This window comes from Aythya marila (assembly GCF_965140915.1).
Source record: "Aythya marila genome assembly, chromosome: 1".
In the NCBI taxonomy this organism is placed as follows: Eukaryota; Metazoa; Chordata; class Aves; order Anseriformes; family Anatidae; genus Aythya; species Aythya marila.
Window position 1 is genome coordinate 68,801,859 of NC_139042.1, and position 24,603 is coordinate 68,826,461.

Below are 24,603 nucleotides of genomic sequence, written 5' to 3' on the forward strand. Positions count from 1 at the left end.
TCATAGCGACCTTCAATAATACGAATTGCAGTGTTACTGCTAAAGGAAACTGTTTTTAGATTGAAACCATTGATGGGGATGACTGGTGCCTTGAGGCAAGTTTCCTATTCTCTGATGTCATTCATTTAAAAAAAAAAAAAAAGTCTGCATGTTTTTTGGCTTTGTAGAATCATCTCAGGATTATGATTTTGTAATTGGAGCTGTTTCTTAATGCGCTATTTGTGTCATTTGTATCTGGTATTTGTACTGTAACCACTGAGTCAGGTGAGCATTACTCAACACCAGAAGTCTGAGCGCTTGCAGAGACCTAATATAGATGCTCTGAGCTGACCACTGCATGTGCATATCTCTCTCAACTGACCAAAAATGTAGCTATCTAAATTAGATGACAGGAATCTCCTCTTGTTTATACTTTTCAGTGCCCATGTTCTCAGCATGCAGCCATACTCAACTTGATCTTGCTGTATGTGACCATGTGTACATATATATGTCTACTAAACACATCAACACTTTTTTATTTATACAGCAGCACCATCTCTAATTGGGCATTTGGAGGCTTCAGTACATTTAGCAGTACTGCGTTCAGAGGGACCTCGACAGGCCAGACAGCTGGATGGAGAGGAACCTCATCAAGTTCAAGAAGGGGAAGCACAGGGTCCTGCACCTCAGGAGGAATAACCCCAAGCACCAGTACAGGCTGGGGGCTGTCCTGCTGGTCCTGGTGGACAGCAGGTGAACCATGAGCCAGCAATGGGCCCTGGTGGCCAAGAAGGGCAATGGTGTCCTGGGGTGCATTAGGAGTGTTGCCAGCAGGTCGAGGGAGGTGATCCTGCCCCTCTACTCAGCCCTGGTGAGGCCACACCTGGAACATTGTGTCCAGTTCTGGGCTCCCCAGTACAACAGGGATATGGAGCTACTGGGGTGAGTCCGAAGGAGAGCTACTAAATGATTAGAGGCCTGAAGCACCTGTTGTACGAGGACAGGTTGAGAGAACTGGGCCTGTTTAGCCTGGAAAAGAGAAGACTGAGGGGAGACCTCACCAATGTGTATAAATGTCTGAAGGGAGGCTGTCAAGAGGACGGAGCTGGTCTCTTTTCTGTTGTGCCCAGTGACAGGACGAGAGGCAATGGGCACAAACGGAAGCACGGGAGGTTCTGGCTGAATATGAGGGGGCACTTCTTTACTGGGAGGGTGACAGAGCACTAGGACAGGTTGCCCAGAGAGGTTGTGGAGTCTCCTTCTCTGGAGATATTCAAAACCTGCCTGGATGCCATCCTGTGCAATATGCAGGTAATCTTGCTCGGCAGGGGGGTTGAACTAGATGATATCCAGAGGTCTCTTCCCACCTCAACCATCCTGTGATTTTGTGATTCTGATACTGGAGGAAGGAAGCAGTTGGGTGTTTGGAATCCCGATATTCTGTTTTTCGATCCTGTTACCTTGACCATATGTCAGCGTATTTTACTTTCTGTATAGCTATTTTGTCACCTTTAAAGACTATTTCATCTTCTCCAGGTCTGCAAAGCTGGAAGTGCACACACCCAGATGTTCCTAAAGGACTCCGGAAAGACTGGAGTATTCCTTGCATTCCTCATCTCTAATTAAAGTCATGTGGCAAATACTGGTAGGAATATCCTGGTAGGCCTGTCTATCTATCTATTAATGCTACCTATATACAGATTTTCTCAGATGGATAGTGCAGATGTATTACTCATTTAGCTTTGTTTCTATCTGTGCATAATAGTCTTTTTGGCATATGCGAGTTGGCTGTATAATAAATTATTATTATTATTTTTTTTTTTTCTGGGAGAAGTACTGCAGCACATCTTCTTGGAGGCTGCTTGTATGACTGAATCAGCCTTTTTTCACTTTAAAAGAATAAAGTAGGCAAGCACTGTTCCTAATTTATTGTGATACATCACTGTTCCAGAGACAAACGCTGTATTTCTTGCATGTCCCACACAGTCTTATGCTACTGGTTATTTCAGTCACTCACTGATTTCAAACAGTGCAAATTTGAAAAGGTGCTTAAACACAGCAAAAGCCATTTCTACCTACTCTTAGGTTAAGTGGCGTTAATCACTTCAGATCTGTCTGAATACCATGGGCACTAATGCAAGATCATAATGTTTCAATGAACAAAGACAGTAATTTTCTACAAACAGAGATGTGCGCACCACTTTCCATGTGAATTCTCAGTTCCAGCAGGAATGACTGCACTTCTGTCCTCCACCAGCACACCAATGAGAGCTAAAACTCCTGCTAGCTCTCCATATGCCTTATCGGTCTTATCTGGAGATTCACCTTGGGTTCAGAAGTTAAAAGGGGGGAAGAAATCTCTTGCAGACAAAATACAGTAGTGGAGATTCTTTTTAGTTGGGATGATGCAGTTCCTATGCTTAGCAGCACGACCGCATGCACTATGGAAGTGAAAACCAGTAAATATGTCTTCTACAGAAGAATGATAGAGAGCTAGTGGCATTTTGCTTGCTTCATTTCCTTCCATAATCACAAGCTGTAAAAAGCCAGCCCAGTCATTGTTTTCTCAGTGACTTATGTTCACAGTTCCTGTGCGAGTTGGTTATTGACTCAAACAGTAACTTTCTTATTTATGAACATAGAGACTGTTGAGATAAAGTAAAAACAATATGCTTTTGGGAATCATTTCAAGGCTTTTGAAAATATCTGTGTGCTATCAGAAAATGTCAGCTTTCAGGGTCTCAGCTAGATGCACAAGCAGAACGAATGGAGGGAATTCAGAAACTTGCAAGTTTCAAAGCTCACAGTGTTTTTTGTTTTTTTTTTTTGATGAGATACAACTGAAGCTACAGCACAGTGCTTTTGCATCTAATTTTGGGCTGCTCCTTGTGGCATTTTAAAAGTCTCTTCCTCAGAAACAGAACCTTTGTGTTTTGTAGGACACAGTTGTGCAAGGAGATTATGGACACAGCACTGCCTTGATCTTTCAGACTGAGAGCACACGTATCACAAAGTCTCAAAATGCACACTTGACTTGTGTACAATTTACACATCCCTGAGGCATTAAGATAGCAAAACAAGAGCACTGGGATTAGCTGTCACATTGATTCACTTACTGGTCCATTACTTAAAAGGATAAATGCCTGAATTCTTGTAATATTTACATTTCCCCTCACACATACCATTATCAACAGAGAACAGAATTAAACCACAGATGGATCCAGCGATATATATATATAATATTCATAGCATAAGTCCTTGGAGGACCCCTCTACCTGGGGAATACCTCCCCGTAGCATGAAAAAGAGGCATCTCCCTCAGGAATTTACAAACTGTCCACTAATGTTAGGATACAGCAAGCAGAGACTCTGAGTTCAATTCCATGAGTGAAGCTGTTCAAGAGAAATGTCAAACATTTTTCAGACAGATCCGCTGAAACTCACAGAATTACTGAAGCCAGCAGTGGATCAGATGGCTAGAAAATAAGGGAAACTGCTTATGAAGTTATAGTGACTGCACTTTACATTGCTTGCTAAAGCAAAATACACTAAAATGCAGTTCATTTTGGGCTAAAAAAAAAAAAAAAGAGAAGAAGAAAAAGAAAAGCACAAACTCAAAGCATTGTTCAATTCGCTTGTCTGTGAAGATGCTGGAATCACTGTATTTGCCCAGCTATGGAATTTCCTCGCTGCTAACAATATACAGGAACCCTGCTCCTGCATTTCTGACCCACACCAACTTTTGTAATGTTGCCGTTGGTTGGTTTCTAGCTGGTCTTGTTGCCCATCTAGATCCTAGACCCACCTGAAATTTGCTCGAAAATTCTTCCACCCATTGTATCTACCATGAATGTACACAGTAGTTTCAAACATAGTCTATAATATTTTTATTTTACGGAGGTGAAAAAATATTTGAGACTTGGCATAAAATAATCATTTCATTTTAATGCTCAGTTCTCATTCTGAGAACTCATTCCCAAACACTGTTTTCCGGGTATGTTATTAGTACTTCTTCTCAGTACTCCAAATTCTCTCAGTTCTTTAGAGGGAACCAAGTTTCCAAAGATGCTGTATGTACCTTCTGTGATATCAGATCTTTACCAGAAAATTATTCATGAATACTTTGTTGTTAGTTAAGGACAAGTTGTTCTTAATTTTTTGGCTGTGCTTTGATTTATGTCGCTGTAAACAGAAAAGTAATGCCAACATTTTTCTGTATTTCATTAAACTAAAATTACACAGTATAAGCCTTTCACAATTGTTTACTCCAGCTAATGTCAATGTAACCACAAAGTCAATGCACTAGTGACACACAGGAAGCACCTCTAGCACTTTCGGGTTCTGTCCATTCATACTGGGGTAACCCTTAAACACTCGATTAAATTCAGTGTTGAACATGCAGTAAATTAGATGCAAACTGATTCATGCGAACTGACGCCCCTGTGTTTCCACTAACTTCTGAAATCTTACAGGGTTCTTCTTGAATCTAACACACTACGATTAGCAGCTATTTAGAGTTGTCCCTGTTTCAGGTGACATCTGGGTGCTTCAGACTTCAGGGAAGTAGTCCATGGTCACCTGTTCCCAGCTACACGTCTGTTCTATTTGACGCAAAAATTTCTCATCTGAACAGCATCTCTCCTTATTTTGCCACTATCTTTCTGTTCTGATGTCCGATTGTTAGCATCATTGTCAAACGCAATACAAAAACTTTGATTTATGTAAACATATTATAACAAAAGGAGGTAAAGATTCACAGATTAAACACATAGAGGAGCTGGAGTAGGAACCACTTGAGTTTCATATAAAATACTGAAATAGCCAAGCACCGCCAGGCAAGTTTTTCTGAAGAAATTTGCTTTGGCAGAGTTTCAAGATATAATAGTTTCAAAATAAAGTTTGCTAGTCGAAGTTCTTGTACAGTAATTATTTTAACTAATTCTTGTAAGGTAAAGAACCAGTAATTTGTTACAGAAAATTTGCTGTAATAACAAAGTATTATAAAAGAAGAGAGATGGCTGCCATTCTACCATTCCCTGTATTCACAACAAAAGCAGGCAGGTCTACATGCTAGAGCAGGCAGTAAGACGTGAGTTTTCAGCACTAAAGCAGAACCACCTCCCCCAGGCCCCAAAGGAGAGACATACCTGAAGAACAGGGTAGAAGAAGATCCATAATAACTGAATCTGCTCCTTTAGTGTAAACATTTATCTCATCTGTGAGAGGATGTCTGACCACTACTGACATCCTCTTCCTGATGGAATCAAAGCCCAACGTATGTAATACTTCAAAGTTTAATGTTCCCAGGTGAGGTAGCTCCACTGATACCTGGTCAGACAGCCTTCCAACCAGAGAACAGTTATATGCCCTTGCTGCATAGACGAGAGCAGCTTCATCTGGACTCTCTGCTTCATAACGGAGTTCTCCTTCCTCAGGTCCACTCCCTACAGGTATCCTGCCTTGCTGGGAGCTGTAGCCATTGTTATTCATCTGTGCAGAGTATGCCAGCTTCTCTTCCAGTTTTAATAAAGTGCTCTCAGTAGATGTAGATGAAAGAACACTTAAACCACATCTGTGCATTGATTTATTTGTAGCTAGGCTAGATGAACTGCTGCTGTTAGATCCAGAGGTCAAGCGACTGGGAGTGAATCTTCGGATGAAGTCTTCTATGGTTTTTACTGGAGATTTTAGTTCAAATCGATCTCTAACCTTGAGAAGCAAGAAACAAACCAATGAACAAAACCTAAAGAAAAGTTGTACAAGAATTTAGACAGTGACATTCAGTCTAAGGAGCTCCAACTTAAGAAGGGAATCTCTTTGAGGGCAGAAAGTAATGGCATTTGTCATTTGAGAAGGGAAAGTAAATGGACAAAACTGACTTATTAGCAAAAAAAACAACAACAAAACCAAAACCATAAACCTAAAACTTCAGAACTGTGTCTCTTTGTGAAAGTATGTATGCTTGCATTTAAAATATTAGTTCTCCTTTCACCTCCTCAGATATGACTAATGGATAGACGATCAGTGTTGGACCACCACCAGTAGTACATACTGAAAGGCTATTGCTAGCAGGAAGCATTGGCATTCTTTGTGCATATTTGGTGAAGGTAGTAAAAAATACGCTAATGCCAGAGCTTTCTTTTGAGAAGTGTGGTACCAGAAAAGTTTTATGAGAATATTCCAATGTCAGTGATGTCTTCAGTAGCAATATATTATAAATAACTTCTACTGTCTTCTCTTTTACCTTCAGTTCACTTCACTTTATCACTTACCTTAGTTTATTTAAATCCTTTATACAATGCTATAAACTGTAATAGCACATTCATAGTAATATATTTTCAATTATTGCATAACAGTGTAGCATTCCTAAAGCAGCAGAATTTAGCATTCTCCAAATGCTTCCCTGGCACAAAACCATGTGATCTTGCAGACTAGTTCAAATTTTATTCCAATTTGGAACAGAAACAGATCTCAGAATTTTCTCCAGAATGGAAATTCCAGCTGTGGGCTAGCTTTAACACTACATTCCACTATAGCTTTGTCTTACAGATCATCTTGGGATTGCATTGTTGAAGTCCTTATTCATCAGTGATACTGGTTTAAGCCAATTCAAGCATTAGTGATCATTATTTCTCACAATGAGCTAAAGATGCATCTTTTACACAGTTTGAAAGATTTAAGCAATGTTTCTCAAGCATATTCTCTTTCAAAACTTTTTTTTTTTTTTAAAAAAAAACACAAACATCTGACCCTTTTCTTAATTTAATCCATATTTACAAAACATGCACTGACAGCTTATATTCTTTTCTGGGAAGCCTTGCATATTTACAAATTTGTTTCCACACAGACTTAAATACTTACATATATACATATACGTGTATATATATATTTATCAATTAAGTTACAGTACATGAACTCAGGAAATTTTCAGAAGTATCTTCAAATTATAAATGCTTATATATATATATATAAGCATTTCTTACCCTGAAGGTAAATGAAATAGTCAACTTGCTTCATGTAACCAATGCTTGACTGAACCTGCTCATTCACACTGCACTTCTAGGAATCATCTCGCAACTAGTTCTAGTTGTTTCTCACTAGAACAAGCAATTTTCACATCTCCCTCTTAAGAGATAAATTAGTATCAGTAGAAGTGACCCTTAAACTCTGTTTTGCAGTTTCTTTAACCTACCTTCTGGCGGGGCTGATTTGGTGCAGTAACCACAACCGTATTGCATATAGTCAAAGCGATGAAGAAGTCAAAAATGTCACATAGCTCTGGACTCAGATGGGATAATGGCTGTTCATGGCTCCTCATGATCTCCAGATGCTTCGCACATTCATTCACCTTTTCTAACAAGCGAGGATCTGGTGTGATATCCTTCTCCTAATAATAAATAGCAGTGATTAGTATCATTGACTCTGCAAGTTTCCAAAGCAGCATCAAGCAATCAAAGAGTCCAAAACAGTGTCAACACCAAGAGTTTTATGGTGGCCTCATGCCACAGAGTGGAGGTGGAGAGGACTGTAGTACACCCATTCTAGACAATAAACAGTTAATAATACGGCTACTGATAGAAATGGAAATGTGAGTAACTGTGTTGTCAGCTTTTTTCCCTACTAATTATACTGGATAATTATACTGGCAATATTCATCTACTTTAGGAGTAGTGGACAGGGGAAGAGTTACACAGTAATATTCCTCTGCCTGGTGGATTGTTTGTTAGAGATCAGATTCTATCCACACATTTGCGAGCACTTTGTGCTTTTTTTATACAGAAACACAGAGCACTTTCTACTCTTATTTCATCAGCACTTTCCACTTCTTTCATCTATTTCTTATCAGAGCAAACTCTGGTATTTCTTAAGATACCAGGATACTAGGATACAAAAGGCTAATAGATAAACCGAACTGAGGCTTTTTCTTCAGTAGAATTTTATTTTATCTGCTGATGCTCAGCAGCTGATGAATATGAGCAACCACTGAACCACGTGTGCAAAAAGTACAGCTTCAAATTGTACTGAAAGAACTTACTCTTGACTGAAATCGTGAAGTTCCACCACTGCAAACAGCATCTTTCTTTGCCCATATTCATAGTTTGTTTTGAGGGTGGATTTGTGTCAACAGTACAACAATACAAATCCCTAGATAGAGAAGACTTGGCTTCTCTGCTCTCCTATTATGATTCAGCTCAGGCAAAATTTCCATGGAATTACAATAGCATAAAATAAATTAACCAAAGCAAAGTTGTAAGGACACAAATTCACCAGCATTTGAAACATAAAGTTTTTTTTTCTTTTTTTTTTTTTTTAATACATGTGCAATCCACTGATATTCTTGAATCACAATAAAAATTATGCTGTTGTGTATGTCAGCAGTGTCTAAGAATGGAGCATTGCAGTCCAGCACTTGTTAGTTTTAAAACCCTCTGTCAAAAAATAAAAGGAGAGGCATAAGCAGAGCAATTAGAATCCGTTATCTCCAACCCTATGCTACTCTCAGCCTCTGTAAATAAAGGGGAGGCATACATTTTCTTTTCAAAATCAAAAACAAAGGTTTCAGATTCTCTTTGCCTTTAGATTGTTCCTACAGAGAAGGTATTTAGATAAGATCTATGGCTGCATTTGGTTGTTTTTGTATAAACTCTAAGTCCAGAAGAAAAAATGCCAAGATGAAATCTATGAGAGGTACGCAATGCACCACAGCTTTCTTTATCTTTCCCTTTTCAGGACATTGTTCTGCTAAAAAATACAGGACGCTGCACATTTAGTTCTTACGACTTACCATTGGGCTACTGAATGCAGTATGCTTCGAGAGTATGCTTGCTCTTTTCGCTTCAGCTCTGCTACCAGTGCGGCGGTGGGTTTTGGTACTCTGGCTTCTGTGGACTACTTTGATGCTCTGATGGCTGCAGATACTGTCACGCTGGGATAAATTTCCTCCTTTGGGGGCTGCTTCTTCTTCCTCGGAATCAGGTTCTTGGTACATCGCTAACCGTTTGGCTATCAGGAAAAATACACATTGCATATGTTAAACGTGGCTGAGAAGGAGGGAAAAGGGACATGCTGACTTTGTCGAAGCGATCTGGTTTTACTCTTATACTGTGCTTTCCCAGTGAGAATGAATGATTCCATTATCAGGGGATAACAACGTCCTAATTGCCTGGTAGTATCTAAGGGAGGATTCAGATAACATAATGAGAAATGTGATGCAATGCACAGCCTCCCTCATCATCACACTCTCCGCGAGGCAGTTAAGACTCTGTGGTAACTCTCTGTGCTCCCGAAGACTATTCCACAACTCAGCTTGATGAAATCAGCCAAATAATAGGGATTTCACTGCAGTCTGAGACGGAACTAAACAATCCAGAAAACTTTCTTGTCCTTCCCAACAGCATATGGAAATTTCGCCGAGTATTTTCCAGCAAAAATGTCACATCTATCCAACTGCAGTTAGCTGACAACCAGAGTGTCCAGCATCTACCCTCCAAGCATGCCTACAGAGCACAACTTGCTCAGACTGTGTGAAAGCCTTGCTCAAAGTCAGGTCCATCTGCTGCAGAGGGGAGATGTGAACCCAGATGCCTGATTCCCATTCTACTACAAAAAGCACACTGGGGTCTGTCCCCTCCCCTGTGACTGGCGTGACAGAGGGAGCAATGCCACACGCGGTACCACACTTACTGTACCTTCAACTGCTGTACATGCACAGAATGAGCCCATTTTTCCAAATGAGGCATTTCAGAGGAGTACTTTGCTAGTCGAGACTCCAGCTACAACAATTACAGTTAGAAACCAATCTAGACATTTCGATGTGTAGAAGATAAAAATGAAGCAGAAGGAAAAGGTGTGAAAGAGCTGTGCAATCCAGCCCATCTAATAACAGCTTCCATTTAGTTGTAACTGATGTATAACATATTTTTCCATTCCTAAAGATCACGGGCGCTTAATAGCCTAGGTTATTCATTAGACAGGCACATGCCGTTTTAACAGGTACCTATTTATTCCTTCATTAGGTATTCATTGAAAAGCCTCTCATTATACTCTCAAAATAATCCACACTATGCAGATGTACAGTACAAGTTACATACTTGTGGCTCTGCTCTGTTTCGGTTCCCTAGTGTAACAAATTAGATTTCCTAAAGTCAAATGATAAATCACTAGCATGTAAGTTAATTATTCAGGCTTTTAACAAAAAAAAAAAATAAAAAAATTGCACATGAAGATTTTTCTTTCGAAATATTTCCTGGGAAAAAAAAGCTTGTATCACATACAGTGCATTTGGCATGGGATCATTTTAATGTGGCTAGCTTTATGATCAAAGAAAAACCCATCCTTGCCATCCGCTGTAATTTTCAAACATGTTTTAGCTGTCAGAAGGTGGTCAGAGGCATTGAAGTCGGACCACACACAGTATCTAGTGATAGCTCTACCAGTACAGTATTGTACATCAGAGTGTTTTTCACATCTATTTGGAACGTGTTCAGGCTCTGTCTGAAACGCGGGAGCTCGGAGAGGTTCCCAGTTCCTGGCTGTAAATACACACCCAGGCCTTGCTCTGACTGTGTGCCTAGAGCAGTCTGGAGTATGCAACACCCTTAGATTTTGCTGGAAGAAAATTCAGACCATGGAGGTAGGAAGGGCCACAGTGCTTCTGGAGACATGGAGAGCAGAGTTCAGGGCACACTGCAGATAAGTTTTGCCCCATAGCTCATATACAGCCCTAGAGGCTGGACCTTGAGATTTACGTAGACCAACTGGATGATTGAGGATGTTCCTTCATTAGCATTATTTGGAGTGATTCATGCTCCTCTGTGTTATGTGATGGGAAAGAGGTTGAGCAACAGCACCTCCAGCGCTGTGAGGGCAGCTGCTCCGTGAGCCACACAGTTGCACACAGAAGAGCACAGCACCACTGGCTTCTCCTTTCACTGCCCACCTTGTACTTTGATGCGAATGACGAAACCTAGAAGACAGCTCAAAAAATGAGGGTTTATGGTCTTCTTGGCCCTTCTGTTGTATGGTAATGGGCTGCATGGAAATAAAATTCACTTCACCCGCACAGGCTGCTCCCTGGGACTTGTTGCGTGTGCAACAAAATGGCAGCACAAAATGGACCTGCTCCATCACTCACGCTCACTAATTCTCACCTTCTTCTGCTCTGTAAGCCTCTATGCATTTTCCCAGTGGAACTGCAGATCCCTACTTGTGAATTTAATCCAACAGCTCATAGGTTTGCCTGTATCAAAAGGAGCCTGCAGCGTGCCGTAAGCACCGATCCAGGCCCTCGATCAAGATGTGAGCCAGGCTGCTCAGTGGTTCTCCCAGCATCCCAGTTTCCTTCCACAGGAAACCCAGGCATGCAGAGAAGGAAAGAGCCATGCAGAAAGTAGATATAAGACTGGAATCTCATTTAACCAAGTAAAATGTAACTCTTTTGATACTGAGGCTTTTATTTCCATTTCATACCAAGGTAAGCTTGTATAAAAAAAGAAAAAAAAAGGCCTTAGCACCTTTCAACATCTTCTCAAGTGCAGTCTTACATATTATGCAGCAAGAATTAAGAAGTTTGAAGACATAATGAAGCACAGTGCGATTGTTATGTTATGGCTAAGGTTCATAATGCTTCAACAGCGCGAAGCGTGCTTCTTTGGGAACATTCTGTTCTCTCCACCCACTCAGCCCTCTCAAATTCAGAACCTTTTCGCATGAACATTACAACCTGAAAGACATTGTTGTGGGATGCTTTTTGGTTTCAGCACTGAAAATTCATGGCCTTGATCTTTTGTCTGATAGAGAGTTTTTTATTAAGGGCAGAGACACAAACAGCTCTGAGAAGCACAGTAATGCAATTCATGAAAGTCAAATTTCACTGTCCTCTAGTTCACTTTATATTTACAGCACAAAGAAGAAAGGATAATTAATACTTATTCCATGAACTCTCTTCCATCTTTCAGGAGACAGCAGTACGCTATCAATAAAACTCCTCTTGTAGTTGATATGTATTTGAAAATAGTATTTATTTTTGTATTTAAAAAACTCTTTTATCTTATATTTTTTTGGTTTTGATTATCTTATTCAGCTGTCAAATAAATACACTTTCCATGCTACCTCTATTCTACCACGAGGCATCCATTTTAGAAGCTGATGGAGGCACCACTGCCATACAAGCAGATGTCTCACTAAGTAGAAAAGAGTGATCATGAAACTATAAAATAATTTGTTCCATGCAGAATGAAATTCCAGACCCCCCCTAGACCAGACTAATTCAGCTGTCAGTGTGTGAGCCCTAATTTCCCCACGGAAATGGGGAAATTTCGCCCCAAACCATTTGGATAAGGCTGTTACTGAGTTACCATGAAGTAAGTCTAGATGTACAGTATGTATTCGCACCACCTTATTTCCTAATTAATTTATGAGTGCAAGCTTATTTTGCTTTTAAGTGCTCTCTAGTGTCTACACAAAGAGTCGCTCAAGCAGCTAGCATGCAATAAATTTGTATGAGTGTGCTAGCATAAGCTTAACTTAGTTTACTTTGCAAGATCTTCCTCGTAAAGAAAGTCTTGAGATTAGAAAACACCAACATTTTCCATCTTCTCTCCTCTTGGCAACCCCAGGGGCTTGAAAAGAATAACCTTAAGTCTTTTATTAAGGACTCTTTACTCCACTTAGAAATGGAGATTATCCTTATTCCTCTAGAGATTTTCCAGAGAAATTGTTAGTGTAGATATACGCTTAGGAGAAAGTATTACCTTTCTCTAAATCTGTCCATCATGAATTATTCTGTGTTCCATAGGAGTTTAAAATACAGCACTCCCAATTTATTTGGTTCTACATCTGCTGGCCCTGGTTCTCTCCACAGTCTCCAATTACATTTTTTCAGAAAGCAATAACAAATGTAAAGAGAAACTACAGGCAAGCTACAAAGAGTGCCTGAAGCACCCGGTCCTCTTAATAGTTTTGATCTTTCTGGAGAAAACCTAAATGGACTATCCTGATTTCTGAAGGCTATCAAATTGAAAAGAAAGGCAGAGGAGCAGTCCCTTTGGAAGCAACAGCCACATTTAGGGAAAAGGCTTTATTGATTTTTATTTATTTATGTACTTAGTAAATTCAACTTTTTAGTAAATTCAATTTATTTAGTAAACTCCAGTGTGGCTAGAATGTGCAGTCTATGTCTTTTGATTAATAAGAAAGTTCCACCACAAAACAGTCCCACAAACTAAGAAAAAGATTTTTCCACATAATGCTCTTTCCTATGAAAAGTAGTTGTTGAACAATCTTCAGCATGAAAAAATAAAGTACAGACAGAAACTTCTTCCTTCTTAAATTCAGTGACTAAGAAACTTTGCTAGCCAAAGGAAAATCACCGGGGTTTTCACCATTTGCCTTCAAAAACGTATACACTTATCTTTTTCTTACATTCTCTAGAATTTTCTCAGTCATTGGAAGGAAGTGAGAAGAATGCAAAGATTGAAAAAAATATTTTTTTCAGAATTGTGTGGTTGCATTCATGGAGCTTCAACTTGTGTTTTGTCAAAAGTTCCATACAATGGGTGGCCAAAACTAGAAAAACAGAGATCACACCCCATAGACAAGAGGCAATTCATTTAGCATTTGGAAAACATCTAGGACAAATGTCAGGCCAAGAGCATCTGGTTGTAGCTAAATCATATAACGACTTTCACAAGCACAGTCAGCTTTTGGGCACCTACTCGCCCTGGGATCAGCAGATAGACTTGGGCCATGTCCAGTTTCTGGAATTGTTAGAAGCTGGAGACTAGCCCGAAATAAAGAGCTGTGGTATGGCAACGTAGTTTTACGTATAGGGCAACAACTCCTTGTTTTTTGGTGCTAACATTCTTTTGGGGCAGGAGGAAGTACTTGATTAGAAGAGTAATTTTTTTTTTTTGGTGGTGTGGCACTCCTTTGCAGTATCACCTTATTGTGGAAGTGTCACACAGCAAGGTGTTAGCTTTAAGAAATAAGAGACAGATACCACTCCACCCACTTCTGGGATTAAACCAGAGTATAGTGCCAATGGGTATTCCATAAATGCTGAGGACATTGATGAATTGGACAATCATTATTCCACTCAGAAAGGTCCATGACATATCCTGCTCCTGAATTAACAAATTCCAAATCAAGGAGAGCCATTGAAGGAAACAAGATTTGAGAAAACACATAACACAGATATGAGATGGGAATTCTATTCACCTGTATTTAGAATCCTAAAGCACACAGAAAATGCCATGTCATATACAATAAATCTAAATGTCTAGAACAAGTATGATGAGCTACATCCTACAAATGATCAATTTTCTCCATTAACTATAAAGTTACTAGATGTCTATCTTCCACATAAATATCTAAAATTAGGTAACAAGGATCCCATCCCTTTCAACACAGTCTCCACAAGGCCCACTGATCAGTTTGATCCTGATCAGTGCATATTCCATCACCAAAACATTATAGGTGAGTTCAACAATGATGAATATTTGCTAGAGTTTACATTGTGGAACAGCTGCCAAGCACGCTCACACCTTCCCTCTCAGCTTTCACATGTGTTCCTGGATCCTCTTTGGTGCTAAGCTCTCACATAGCAGTACACATGAGTAATACTCTGTACTGTCTCCAGTTGGCTAGGAGATTCTGTCCCACGCTGGTGGAATTTACTGGCCTCTGTTATTCATGGTTTTGTCACCTCTTGTCTAGACTAAAACAATACAGTATCCTTGGGCATAGTGCCATCAGCCCCAGAAGAAACATAGAGCCAGTGCAAAATTCTGCAGGAAAATGTCTCCTCCAGCAAATTCATGAAAACTGTCCCTTGCTTCCTACACTGCCTAAAAAAGTATCAGGTCTTTTTCATTTTTTTTTTCTTTTAGAAACATTTGAATTGCTTCAACCCTGCATGAGGTCCACATAAGCCTCTGTGATGAAAACCATGATTAATATGCCCACTTTTGATGGAAAACAGAACTCTTCCCCGTAATCATAAAGCTCACCTTTTACATGGTGAATTACATGACTCCTTGGAACAAATTTCCAAAGAAAATAAGGACACTCCCACCACTCAAAAAAAAGACATGCCACCTCAAAATGCCAAACCTAACACAGCACAGTTTATGCCTTTTAAGCAGCCCTTGAATCAACACAAATTGCACACTGCACAAAGGGAGAAGAAGAAGGGGAATGAACAAGCTATGTATGCATAACGAATGTCACACATTGCTTAATATACTAGTGATAGGAACTCAGATATGGTGATGATAACTGAGGGATGCCAATGACTGTAGAACAGAAAAGAATGGGATAACTGTTCACAGCAAAATAAATTTTATGGAGAAAAACTTACAATGTAGCATGCATAAAATTTCTGAAGGCTATGTACAATCTGTTGATTGAGCAATTAACAGATATATAGCAGTCCTAGATTATGCTGAAAAAATACTTCAGCAGAAAATTCAAGTTCCAATGTGAGGAAATTTCAGACCTCAATCTGCCACCATGGGCATGAGTTTCCCCCTGACTGTGTATGCATGGCTGAACCTCAGAATACAGGGGCTTGAGATGACTTTAGAGTAAAAATTGCCAGAACGCTACATCTTAGCTTTATTCTTGGATATGGCTGAATGGAACTGTTCTGACTGAAATTTCTCCCCCAGAACTCATGCCTGAGGCAGACAGTTAGCGTGGAAAACTTTAACCAAACAGTTAAAAGGTTTGTAAAACTATCCATAGCTGAAAACCGGATCTTAGCATGGGAAGGGTCAAGCAACTCTAATAACAGGCACTGCTACCCAGCCACAGCAGAATAACAAACTTAGGCCGAAGAGCTCAGAACAAGTATATTTCCATCCTGAATAATCTGCTTTTATAGTAGAAAATGACTTGTTATCTTCAGCTTTTGGATCTTGACCTGTGTACAGCAATTTTAAATTCAGTTCTACATCTGAAAGACTACTCAGAGTTTGATCCCTAGTAACAAATCACTATGCCTGAATAATTACTCAGACAAGTGAAGAAAGGCACAGATCATCTTTGAAATGGATGAGAAAAGGTAGATGCATTTTATTTGGTTTTCTTGCATATATTGTGTCCCCAAATCACTTGCCAAGTGAGAGAGTTTAGAATTTTCTAATTCATGAAATCTTCAGTAAAGCCTCAGGAGGGGAGCTGGATGGCATCCAGCAGTTAAAACATATGTCCCAAAACCTCAGAGGGGAATTCAGATACTCTAGTGTAAGACACAGAAAAGCTGCCGACAAATCATTTGCAATTAAGCACAGAGCAATGAAATGTTATTGATTCTCTTACTAAAAAGGAATCAGCTGTGATAGACATCTTACTATATATCTAAACAAAAAGATTTCAACAACAGAGAAGATAAGAGATGGTTAGAAAATCAGACTGAAGAGCAGCTCACAAAAGACTTGAATGAAGAATAATTTTTATTCCTTAGTTATAGGGAACAAAAGCAGTAGAAATGATCTCAATTTAAGCATAAAATGGCAGAGAGAGTTCTATTTTTTGTAGAAGAGAAAAAATAAATAAAGTACCAATTTTAAAATTATGTCTGTAATTTTATACCAAATGGAGTTACAAGTAGACCAAACATAGAGGTAAGCGAAAGGATTGACAGAAAAAAAGAATCAATTAGTTTATTCTAGGTATTTAACTGATAATTTTGTTTGTAGTGAATTTCACACTGCTTTTGTTAATATTTATATTATAACCTGAAATTAATAGATGAAAGCATGCACAAACTTAGATTTCTGTTAAATGCATTACATTTGAAGAAAAAAGGATCTGAAAGTCAAGATTCAAATTCAAGAGCCTGAGTTCAGCCTCCACAATGGCTGATGCTCTTAAACTCATAAAAATACCCTTTCTGCACTGTTTTAGTTGGCAGTACCATCATCGTTCCTCCAAGGAACACAGTACATTCTGAAATTAGTATAAACAAGCAAACAAGCAATGGCAAAGAAGAAAAAAAGAATGAATATTGAGTGTCACATCTCGGAGTCCAGAAACATGCTCTTAATTCTAACTCTTCTTTCTTTCTTTCTTACCTACAGTACAGAGATAAGAAATGATAGCCTCTCCCTATTTCAGTTCTTATTTCTGTGACACTGGGGTAATAATACTACCCCCCCCCCCCTTTTTTTTTTGAATGCCTTAAATATAAGGTGTCAGTACTAGAGAAAAAAAAAGAACAATCCTTGTATAATCCAAAGCTTCAAAACATCTTTTACTACCTTGGAATATTCTGAACTTTTTAAAGCATGTTTTAGATTTTCCAGTCTATTTGATTATTTCTCTTATTCTAGGTACTTTTTGTACGCTTAACTTCCCTAATGGCCTTCAAGAAAACTTTCTGATCAGTGATTTTAAAATGTTCTGCATATTAAGAAACTTAATTTTTGCAATTAGAAATGCAAAACTGTAGGTATTGATATTGCTTGGTACACAGATGGAGTTTGATTGGAAGAGTTAAGATTTGTTACATAACAAACAATAAACGTTAGAGGAAAACAGCTTAAAAACAAAACAAAACAAAACAAAACAACAACAGGAATTCACTTTGTTATTTTAAGAGGGTGATGAGAAGACACAGGGATGACCACCCTCACCTTCCCTTGTGACAAAGAACAGCTTTTTAACGTTTCAAAGGTCTGATACTTGTGCACATTCTCTCAAGTGCAATGTTCCCATAGCACTGGAGGTATTTTAACACAGACACCTGTCATGAAGGAGCACTGAAAAGAATCTGATAAAGGTAACATAAAATATGCTATTAGATGAGATTATGTTTCCTGTGAATATGAAAAGCAGAAGCTTTGTTTATGTTCTGTTCTCAGCACACAAGGATAACCTCATTCCAGGTATTCAATCAGACATTAATCTGGCTGTGTGCTTAAAGCTGGTATTTTACATAGTATATTCAAGCAAACTGTTGTGTATCGTCAGCACTATTCAATTTGCTTAAATTAGCCATGCGCTCAAGTGCTTTACTAAATCAGGAGCTAAAGCTGGAAGCCCTAACTGCCTCGATGCCGTACTGTGGATGTTACAGAACGTTTTGATAAGATTGTCATTGCTAGCTGAACACAGCCATCAAATTATAATAACTTGAAAACAGCTATTATGGAGTCTGCCGAGAAGATGCATGCAATTTCTTTTATTTTTCTCTTTGATTTAAGATTACAGCAACTTTTTAATCTACTTCAGATTGCACCAAAGTACGGCAGTTAGATAGAAAACAAGATCGTGAGCTCACCATTATCATCATGGGAATACTCTATTCCAGAAACAGTGCATCTTCGGAAAACCATCTTGTTTTCTGTAAGCGTCCCAGTCTTGTCTGAAAAGATAAACTGCACCTGACCTAAGTCTTCTGTGATATTTAAAGCTCGGCACTGCAGCTGAGTGTCTGTTTCTTCATCGTATAAATCTTTATCTTGATGAATAAAGTATACTTGGCAGATTTTAACTATTTCAATGGACACATATAAAGAAATTGGAATCATAACCTGGAATACACAAAAAGAAAGTGAATTAGGAGGAGACAAGCAAGGATACTCTAAATTAATAAAATCTAATTTGGCAGTGGACAGAACACGAAGAGACTATGTACTTTAAACATCTACTGTAAATTTATTAACACGTTTGAAAAAAGTATATTTATAGAGCTAGATTAAGAAAACCTACAATGAATTGCAGATCTGAAATACATTATTATGTAAATACATTATTATTATTATTATAGCAAATATTTTTGGGACTTTTAAGTTGAGCCTGAAACTAACCAGGAAAACAAAACAAAATAAAATAAAACAGCATGGTCAGAGTCCTGTAAATGTGATATTTTATATTTAAAAAACAGAATAATTTTATTCTGCATAAATAATAGACTGTTTACAAATTCACTTTGCAGCAGTAAGAGAATCAAAATGAGAATTGTAAAGCTTTCCACAGGAACAATCACTTTGGCCATGGCTTTTGCACTGCAGGTAATCTGAATGAAGAACACATTCTTTAGCTGCTGAAGAAAGAGATGTGAGAAGCGTCTCCAGAGAAGATTATCAGCTGTTTACTAAAGATTGTCAAAGATCCATGAAATACCTATCTTGTACTTGAGTTTTCCCTCCAGATATTTATTCAGCTGATATGAAGTTGTTAAGAAGCACGGTTTTTGAAAGTGGCTAAAGAAGTATGCAACCTATGTTCATACCAGGACAGTGTACCCAAAGTGGCATCCTGAACCTCTGATGTGTTGTTCCACAGTGGGTGGATGTGAAGCATAAAGCTTGTTTTATCCCAGGAGGATCCATTGCATCCTCTCTCTTCCTACTTTTTTTAATAAAATAGAATCAAATAGACCTGAGTCTTTTGCGGAAGGTTGGATTTCAGATGGTTTCCTTCTTGAAGACCAGTGTGCAGTTCTGACAGCTTATCAGTTTGTATGACAGTGTTTGACAGTGTTTGGTTTGTTTATTTTTAAGAAAAGTTCTCATCTTTTTACCACGGAGTAGACCGTATCTTTCTTTGGTTTAGATTTCTGGTTATATATTATCACATTCCCTGTGGATAAAATTTAAAGTGACTACATGTTTAGTATTAATTTTAGTACTTGATTAGCTTCTCACATGCCTTAGTTGTAGAAAGGGTACTACACACACTGCACATTTATACCTTTATTACAGAATGAACACAGGTGACGTTATATACAACTCAGATACCTGAAAAACTATGATCGCTGTCAGAAATAAATACACGGAAGCTAAAACAGGAGACAAGTATTTGCCATCAGGCCCTGGAACATCAAAAACTGGTTTCTTCTTCTCACCATATTGCCATACCCATAGGCCATGACCTGTAGAAGAGTTGAAAGAGAGAAAGATCCATAACTCAAAGAAAAAAGGTTTATGATACAAATTTGTCCTTAGAGATGAGTGAGATGAGTTACATAGGAAATTGATACTTGTTTTCAGCTACTCTCTCTGTCTTGAAAGTGGTCCCAAAGATATTATTATTATTATTATTATTGTTATTGTTATTGTTATTGTTATTATTATTTTATTATTATTATTTTTTACAGGGGTTTCAGATTTTGGAAAGGTATTTGTTTGGCATTAAGGATGGCATTTAAGAGTCACTTACTGTAACTTTATCCAAAAAAAGCAATCTGGCTAGTCTAAATTATTAGTTTAAGCTTTGACTAGCAGCAGAGCCAACAGCAGTGAAGCTGAGGAACTAAGAACAGAAGAAATTTAGAGTCTTGCCAAAAGCCTTTTTTTATCTATCATGCTGGTAACTACATAAAGATAAGGATATGATTATTTTGGGAAAAGCACATTCTTGTTAAAGATAGAAAGTTGCCTTTTTAAGTAGAGTGCTAGGATTTGCAGCCAGTATCTTCTGGAAGACCCCCAAGAGATCTAAAGTGGTTTGCCTGATGTTTTAGGGTTAAAACCAAAGTATAATTCCCCCACCATAATATGCCTTCAAATTGTCTTCACAGCATGTCAAAAATCAGCAGAAGAGGACAAAGGCCTACTTTAAAAGTAATCTTTTGAAAGGCACATTTTACTAGGTTTTACACTTTCCTTTACATCTTGATACAATAAAACAGCATTGAACTCTTGAAAAATAAAAACAATACTTAAGCCAAGTAAGAAAACTGTTTTGTCCTTGTGCTACCAATACGAGCATATCATCGGACTGATGTCTATATTTTTATTCTTCAGAGCAAAAATTGAACTCCCACACTTAGAATGACCTACATCAAGACTTGTTTTATAAATATCCTGATTCAGATTTCCTCCACTTACACTGTCTTGACAGGAGGCACAGAAGTTGCCTGACTCTTACAGAACGCAGCTTTGCGCGCCTGAAGCACCAGGCACCTCTGGTTTTGAAGCACTTGAGCAAACCTCTTCCCAGCTTTATGTGGCTACTACCACCTCCAGCGGTTTGCTTTGGCCCTCTGCTGGTGGTTTCTGTCCTCGGAGCAGATGTGCCAGAGCAGATGATGCCACGCGTGTCACCTACCGTGTGCCACCTCCTCCCATTTGCATTCATGCAGCCCAGGAGTCACAGCTGTAGTGAAGCCACGGTGGCACACAGCCTGCTGCCACTGCTCTGGGGACATCGCCTCTGCTGCAGTGGCAGAGGGGACAGCTGCAGGCAGGGACTCCCTGCAATTAAGCCCACTGCAGCACTTCTCCCCCATGCTGAGATGCTACACACGAGTGTCTTGAACTCAATGGAAACAAATACCCTGACTGATTCACAGCTGGAAAAACTCATCTTTAAGCAGTATTTAACAATACCTGGAAAAAGGCACACTGAGACTTATTAAAAAGGCAAAGGATTGTTATTAAACTCCACGGTGGTTGTTAGGAAACATTCTGGTGTTTCTGCAGCATGACTCACACACAAACATTAGAGAACACACAAACATGAAGGATATGGAATTCATATGCAATATATTAACAATCATTTTGAGTGCCAAATGTAAAACTCAATTCTTTCTCACAAGTGAACAGAAAAACAGCCTGCAGAGTATTAACCTGAACCTCAGCATTTCCTTAAACACTCCAGGAAGTCTAGAGGGTTTTCTAATTGGATTTATGCAGATTTAGACTTTTATGTATTTCTTTGGGTTTAAAGCTGCTGCCTTAGGGACAGTGCATAAATGTTGTACGCTGTGCCCTTGATTTAATAAACAGTACTGGGGAATAGAACTGTGCTAATTATGTTTATTCTCTGCTCATAAATTACTTTGTTGACTGATTAATGGCATGTTATGCTCTACCACCTGTAATTCTGAGGGCACTGCTTATAAAGTGGCTTCTTTTTGACTTGACATTTTTGGAGGTGGTAGAATCTACGCATTCAGATCTCTGGTACTAAGAGCATATATTTGATCGATACTAGGAAAGTAATGGGACTGTGTATCAATACATCTTGATTTCAAGGAAACACAACCAAAATTGGATAGTATGGAGGCAGCTATATAGATTTCATGCTCTGGCATATACACGTTTTTGGTACAGCTAAGTACATGAATCCCAAGTGAGTCTGACACTTAAGTTTCTATTTTTAAAGAGTACTTACCAATGGCAGAAAACAGACACATGATTAAAAGTATGAGGATACACCAAAGGACATCAGCATTCATCTGTCTTTCAAGCTTACTGCGCTTGTAACGGGGTCCATTATTATTTAATAAAGCTTTGGTCTCATGCCCTGCAAAAGCAATTGCATTATGTAATAGGGATTTCTGTTAGTGTTTCAAGGAAACTATGGAGAGACAGTATGCATAGTCAGACCAAGAAACAACTTTTACCTGCGTAGATTACAATTCCTGCAACTTCTTCTGTATTTCTAATAGTGCATCCACGTAACAAAAGATTTTCTTTGAACAGTCCATCTTTTTTTCCATTTTTATGTATTCTGCAGAAAATTTAAAAAGAGAACAAAGCAGAACATATCAAAACATTAGGCTTGTTAAATCACACTACTTTGTAATATAAGCCCAGGAAGCATCTTCAAATTTTAAGAAGTTTTGTTACCCTGACTGTGAAATATTTCCTTATATCTTCCTCCTGGGAAGATCCTCTGACAGACTTTGAAAACTGAGAATACCTACCCAGGAATCCCAGACATGCAGCAGCCCAGCTGGAGTAGTACTAGTTGCTCTGGCTAGGCTGTGGGATATACAAATGGGATATAGAAATGTACTGGACATACGTTCACTAGCAATACGAAGGCCAAATCTACACCACGTGTGTAGGCAATCTAATGTTTTGAAAATACATTGAACCTTCTGTGCTTGTACAGATTGCCCGTGCACAGTTGTGAATGTTCAGTAATAGTAAAACCAATCCATCTAAGAGTAGTTGTGTAGTCAGTAACATTTATATGGTATTCACATGTTTTTATCAAAGAAATCCCAAAACGAAATATTGGGAAATTGGGAAAAGGCAGTGCTTCAGAAGCAGTGACACTAAGGAAGATGTGCCAGGAATAATACATGTCAGTTCAGTAATAAAGAAAGGAAAACATATCCATGTGTGCATCAGTGAGAGCAAGACAGATTCTTTTCAGAAGTGTCTCACTGTCTAAGAAAGAAGAGGGCATGCGCCCTGATGATTCCTGTTGATGTGCACATGTGAAAATCAGAAAGTTACATTTCCACTGCAACTTCTGCTATGTATGGATGGAGTAACTTAAATTTCAGTTGTCAGAGAACTACAGAAAACAGCCTTATGAGAATTAACTGTCACAAGTGAAATTACAACAATAGTAACAACAATTAAAACATAGCATCACAATGTTTTATTAGGTAAAAAAAAAAAAAAGAAAAATCAAATAATCCTTTCAGACCTTGTCTGCATGAGTAAAATTTAATTTAACAGACTGCAGTATCCTAATGCCTCAGAGCACATTAAAGCAATCTGAAATGTGTCCATGTTCTGCCTTCACTTGCAAAGCATCAAAACCATCATACTTACAAGTTCTAAAAAAACAATTGCAATGAGAAATTAGTAAAAGCTGGGAGTGCAATTGGAATCTTGGTAAATTGCAATGCGCAATGCTAAAATTTACACTGTGCTGTTATAACGTGAAATGATGGATACCTAGATTTAAGCATTTAAAATCCTGTGTCCCCTGAAATCTAAAAATTGGCTTAAAATTGTGACTTTCACACACACACACACAAAAAAAAAAAAAGGAGTTCTTTTTATTTGCTTTCTATTTTCTAAGCCTTCATACCTGGGTTGTATCTTCATGCTTTTCTCATTAGAATTTTTTATTTTTCTAAATGAAAATGAAAACTCTAACTTCAGGAAATGCTTCTAGGATCTCAGGCCTGAAGACCTATATCAAATCCCCTGAGATCTACAAGAAAAAAAAAAAGGCTCACAATGTTGAATCCTTTGTAGCCTTTCCCAGACTAGTAGGACTGCTTGCAGATTAAGGAACTGGTTATGCTAAATAGCCTCTAGTCAGTGCTCTGAATGAATGGAACACATCCATAAATAATATAAATACTTATGTATATATATATATATAGACACATGCATAGTCCTTTTTATTTCAGTATAACATATTATACCCACTCCCTGCTTCTAAGAGCACAAGAAATTAATTTAAAAGCATGGGTGTTTCAACAGGTATGCTTAGCTGTTCACTGCTAGGGAAATGGTGAAAAAGAGGTGGATCTGAGAGCTGAGGTAGCTGCAGCAGGCTTTATCTATCTATCTATCTATCTATCTATCTATCTATTTATGTATTTATTTTTCATGAGGAGAAAACTTCCCCTGCTCAGTCCACCCTGTGAGCCTCATGTATAAGAGAAGAGGTTTTGTTCAGCAACCCTCTGTCACTCACTGCCTCTCCTTTTGCCAGTGGAGCTTCCAAAACTGGGAGCTGCCCAACAGCAGGTGTCAATTAGTGTAAACACTGATTGCCGCTGGAGAATTACCCACATTTAATTGGGCTTACACTATGGGAAATAGTTTTTTAATGAATCCATACTGTAGAAATTATGCTATTTCCAGGGTTCTGCTGTTCTGCCAGCTTTTTCAGACTGAATTGTACATTAGCCTTC

The 24,603-nt window shown here is 38.5% G+C and overlaps 1 protein-coding gene across 2 annotated transcripts in view; it reads right to left on the minus strand.

The window, feature by feature from the left end:
* Positions 1 to 24,603, minus strand: part of ATP10A (ATPase phospholipid transporting 10A (putative)) — a 111,346-nt gene that overhangs the window by 20,489 nt on the left and 66,254 nt on the right. For both annotated transcript variants that reach the window (XM_082751675.1, XM_082751676.1), the window contains 7 exons: positions 22,336 to 22,442; positions 22,104 to 22,235; positions 19,724 to 19,857; positions 18,262 to 18,514; positions 8,764 to 8,981; positions 7,171 to 7,365; positions 5,126 to 5,687 (listed from right to left, as the gene is read on the minus strand). In XM_082751675.1, coding sequence (XP_082607801.1) covers positions 5,126 to 5,687; positions 7,171 to 7,365; positions 8,764 to 8,981; positions 18,262 to 18,514; positions 19,724 to 19,857; positions 22,104 to 22,235; positions 22,336 to 22,442 — 1,601 coding nt within the window. The remainder of the gene's footprint in view (positions 1 to 5,125; positions 5,688 to 7,170; positions 7,366 to 8,763; positions 8,982 to 18,261; positions 18,515 to 19,723; positions 19,858 to 22,103; positions 22,236 to 22,335; positions 22,443 to 24,603) is intronic.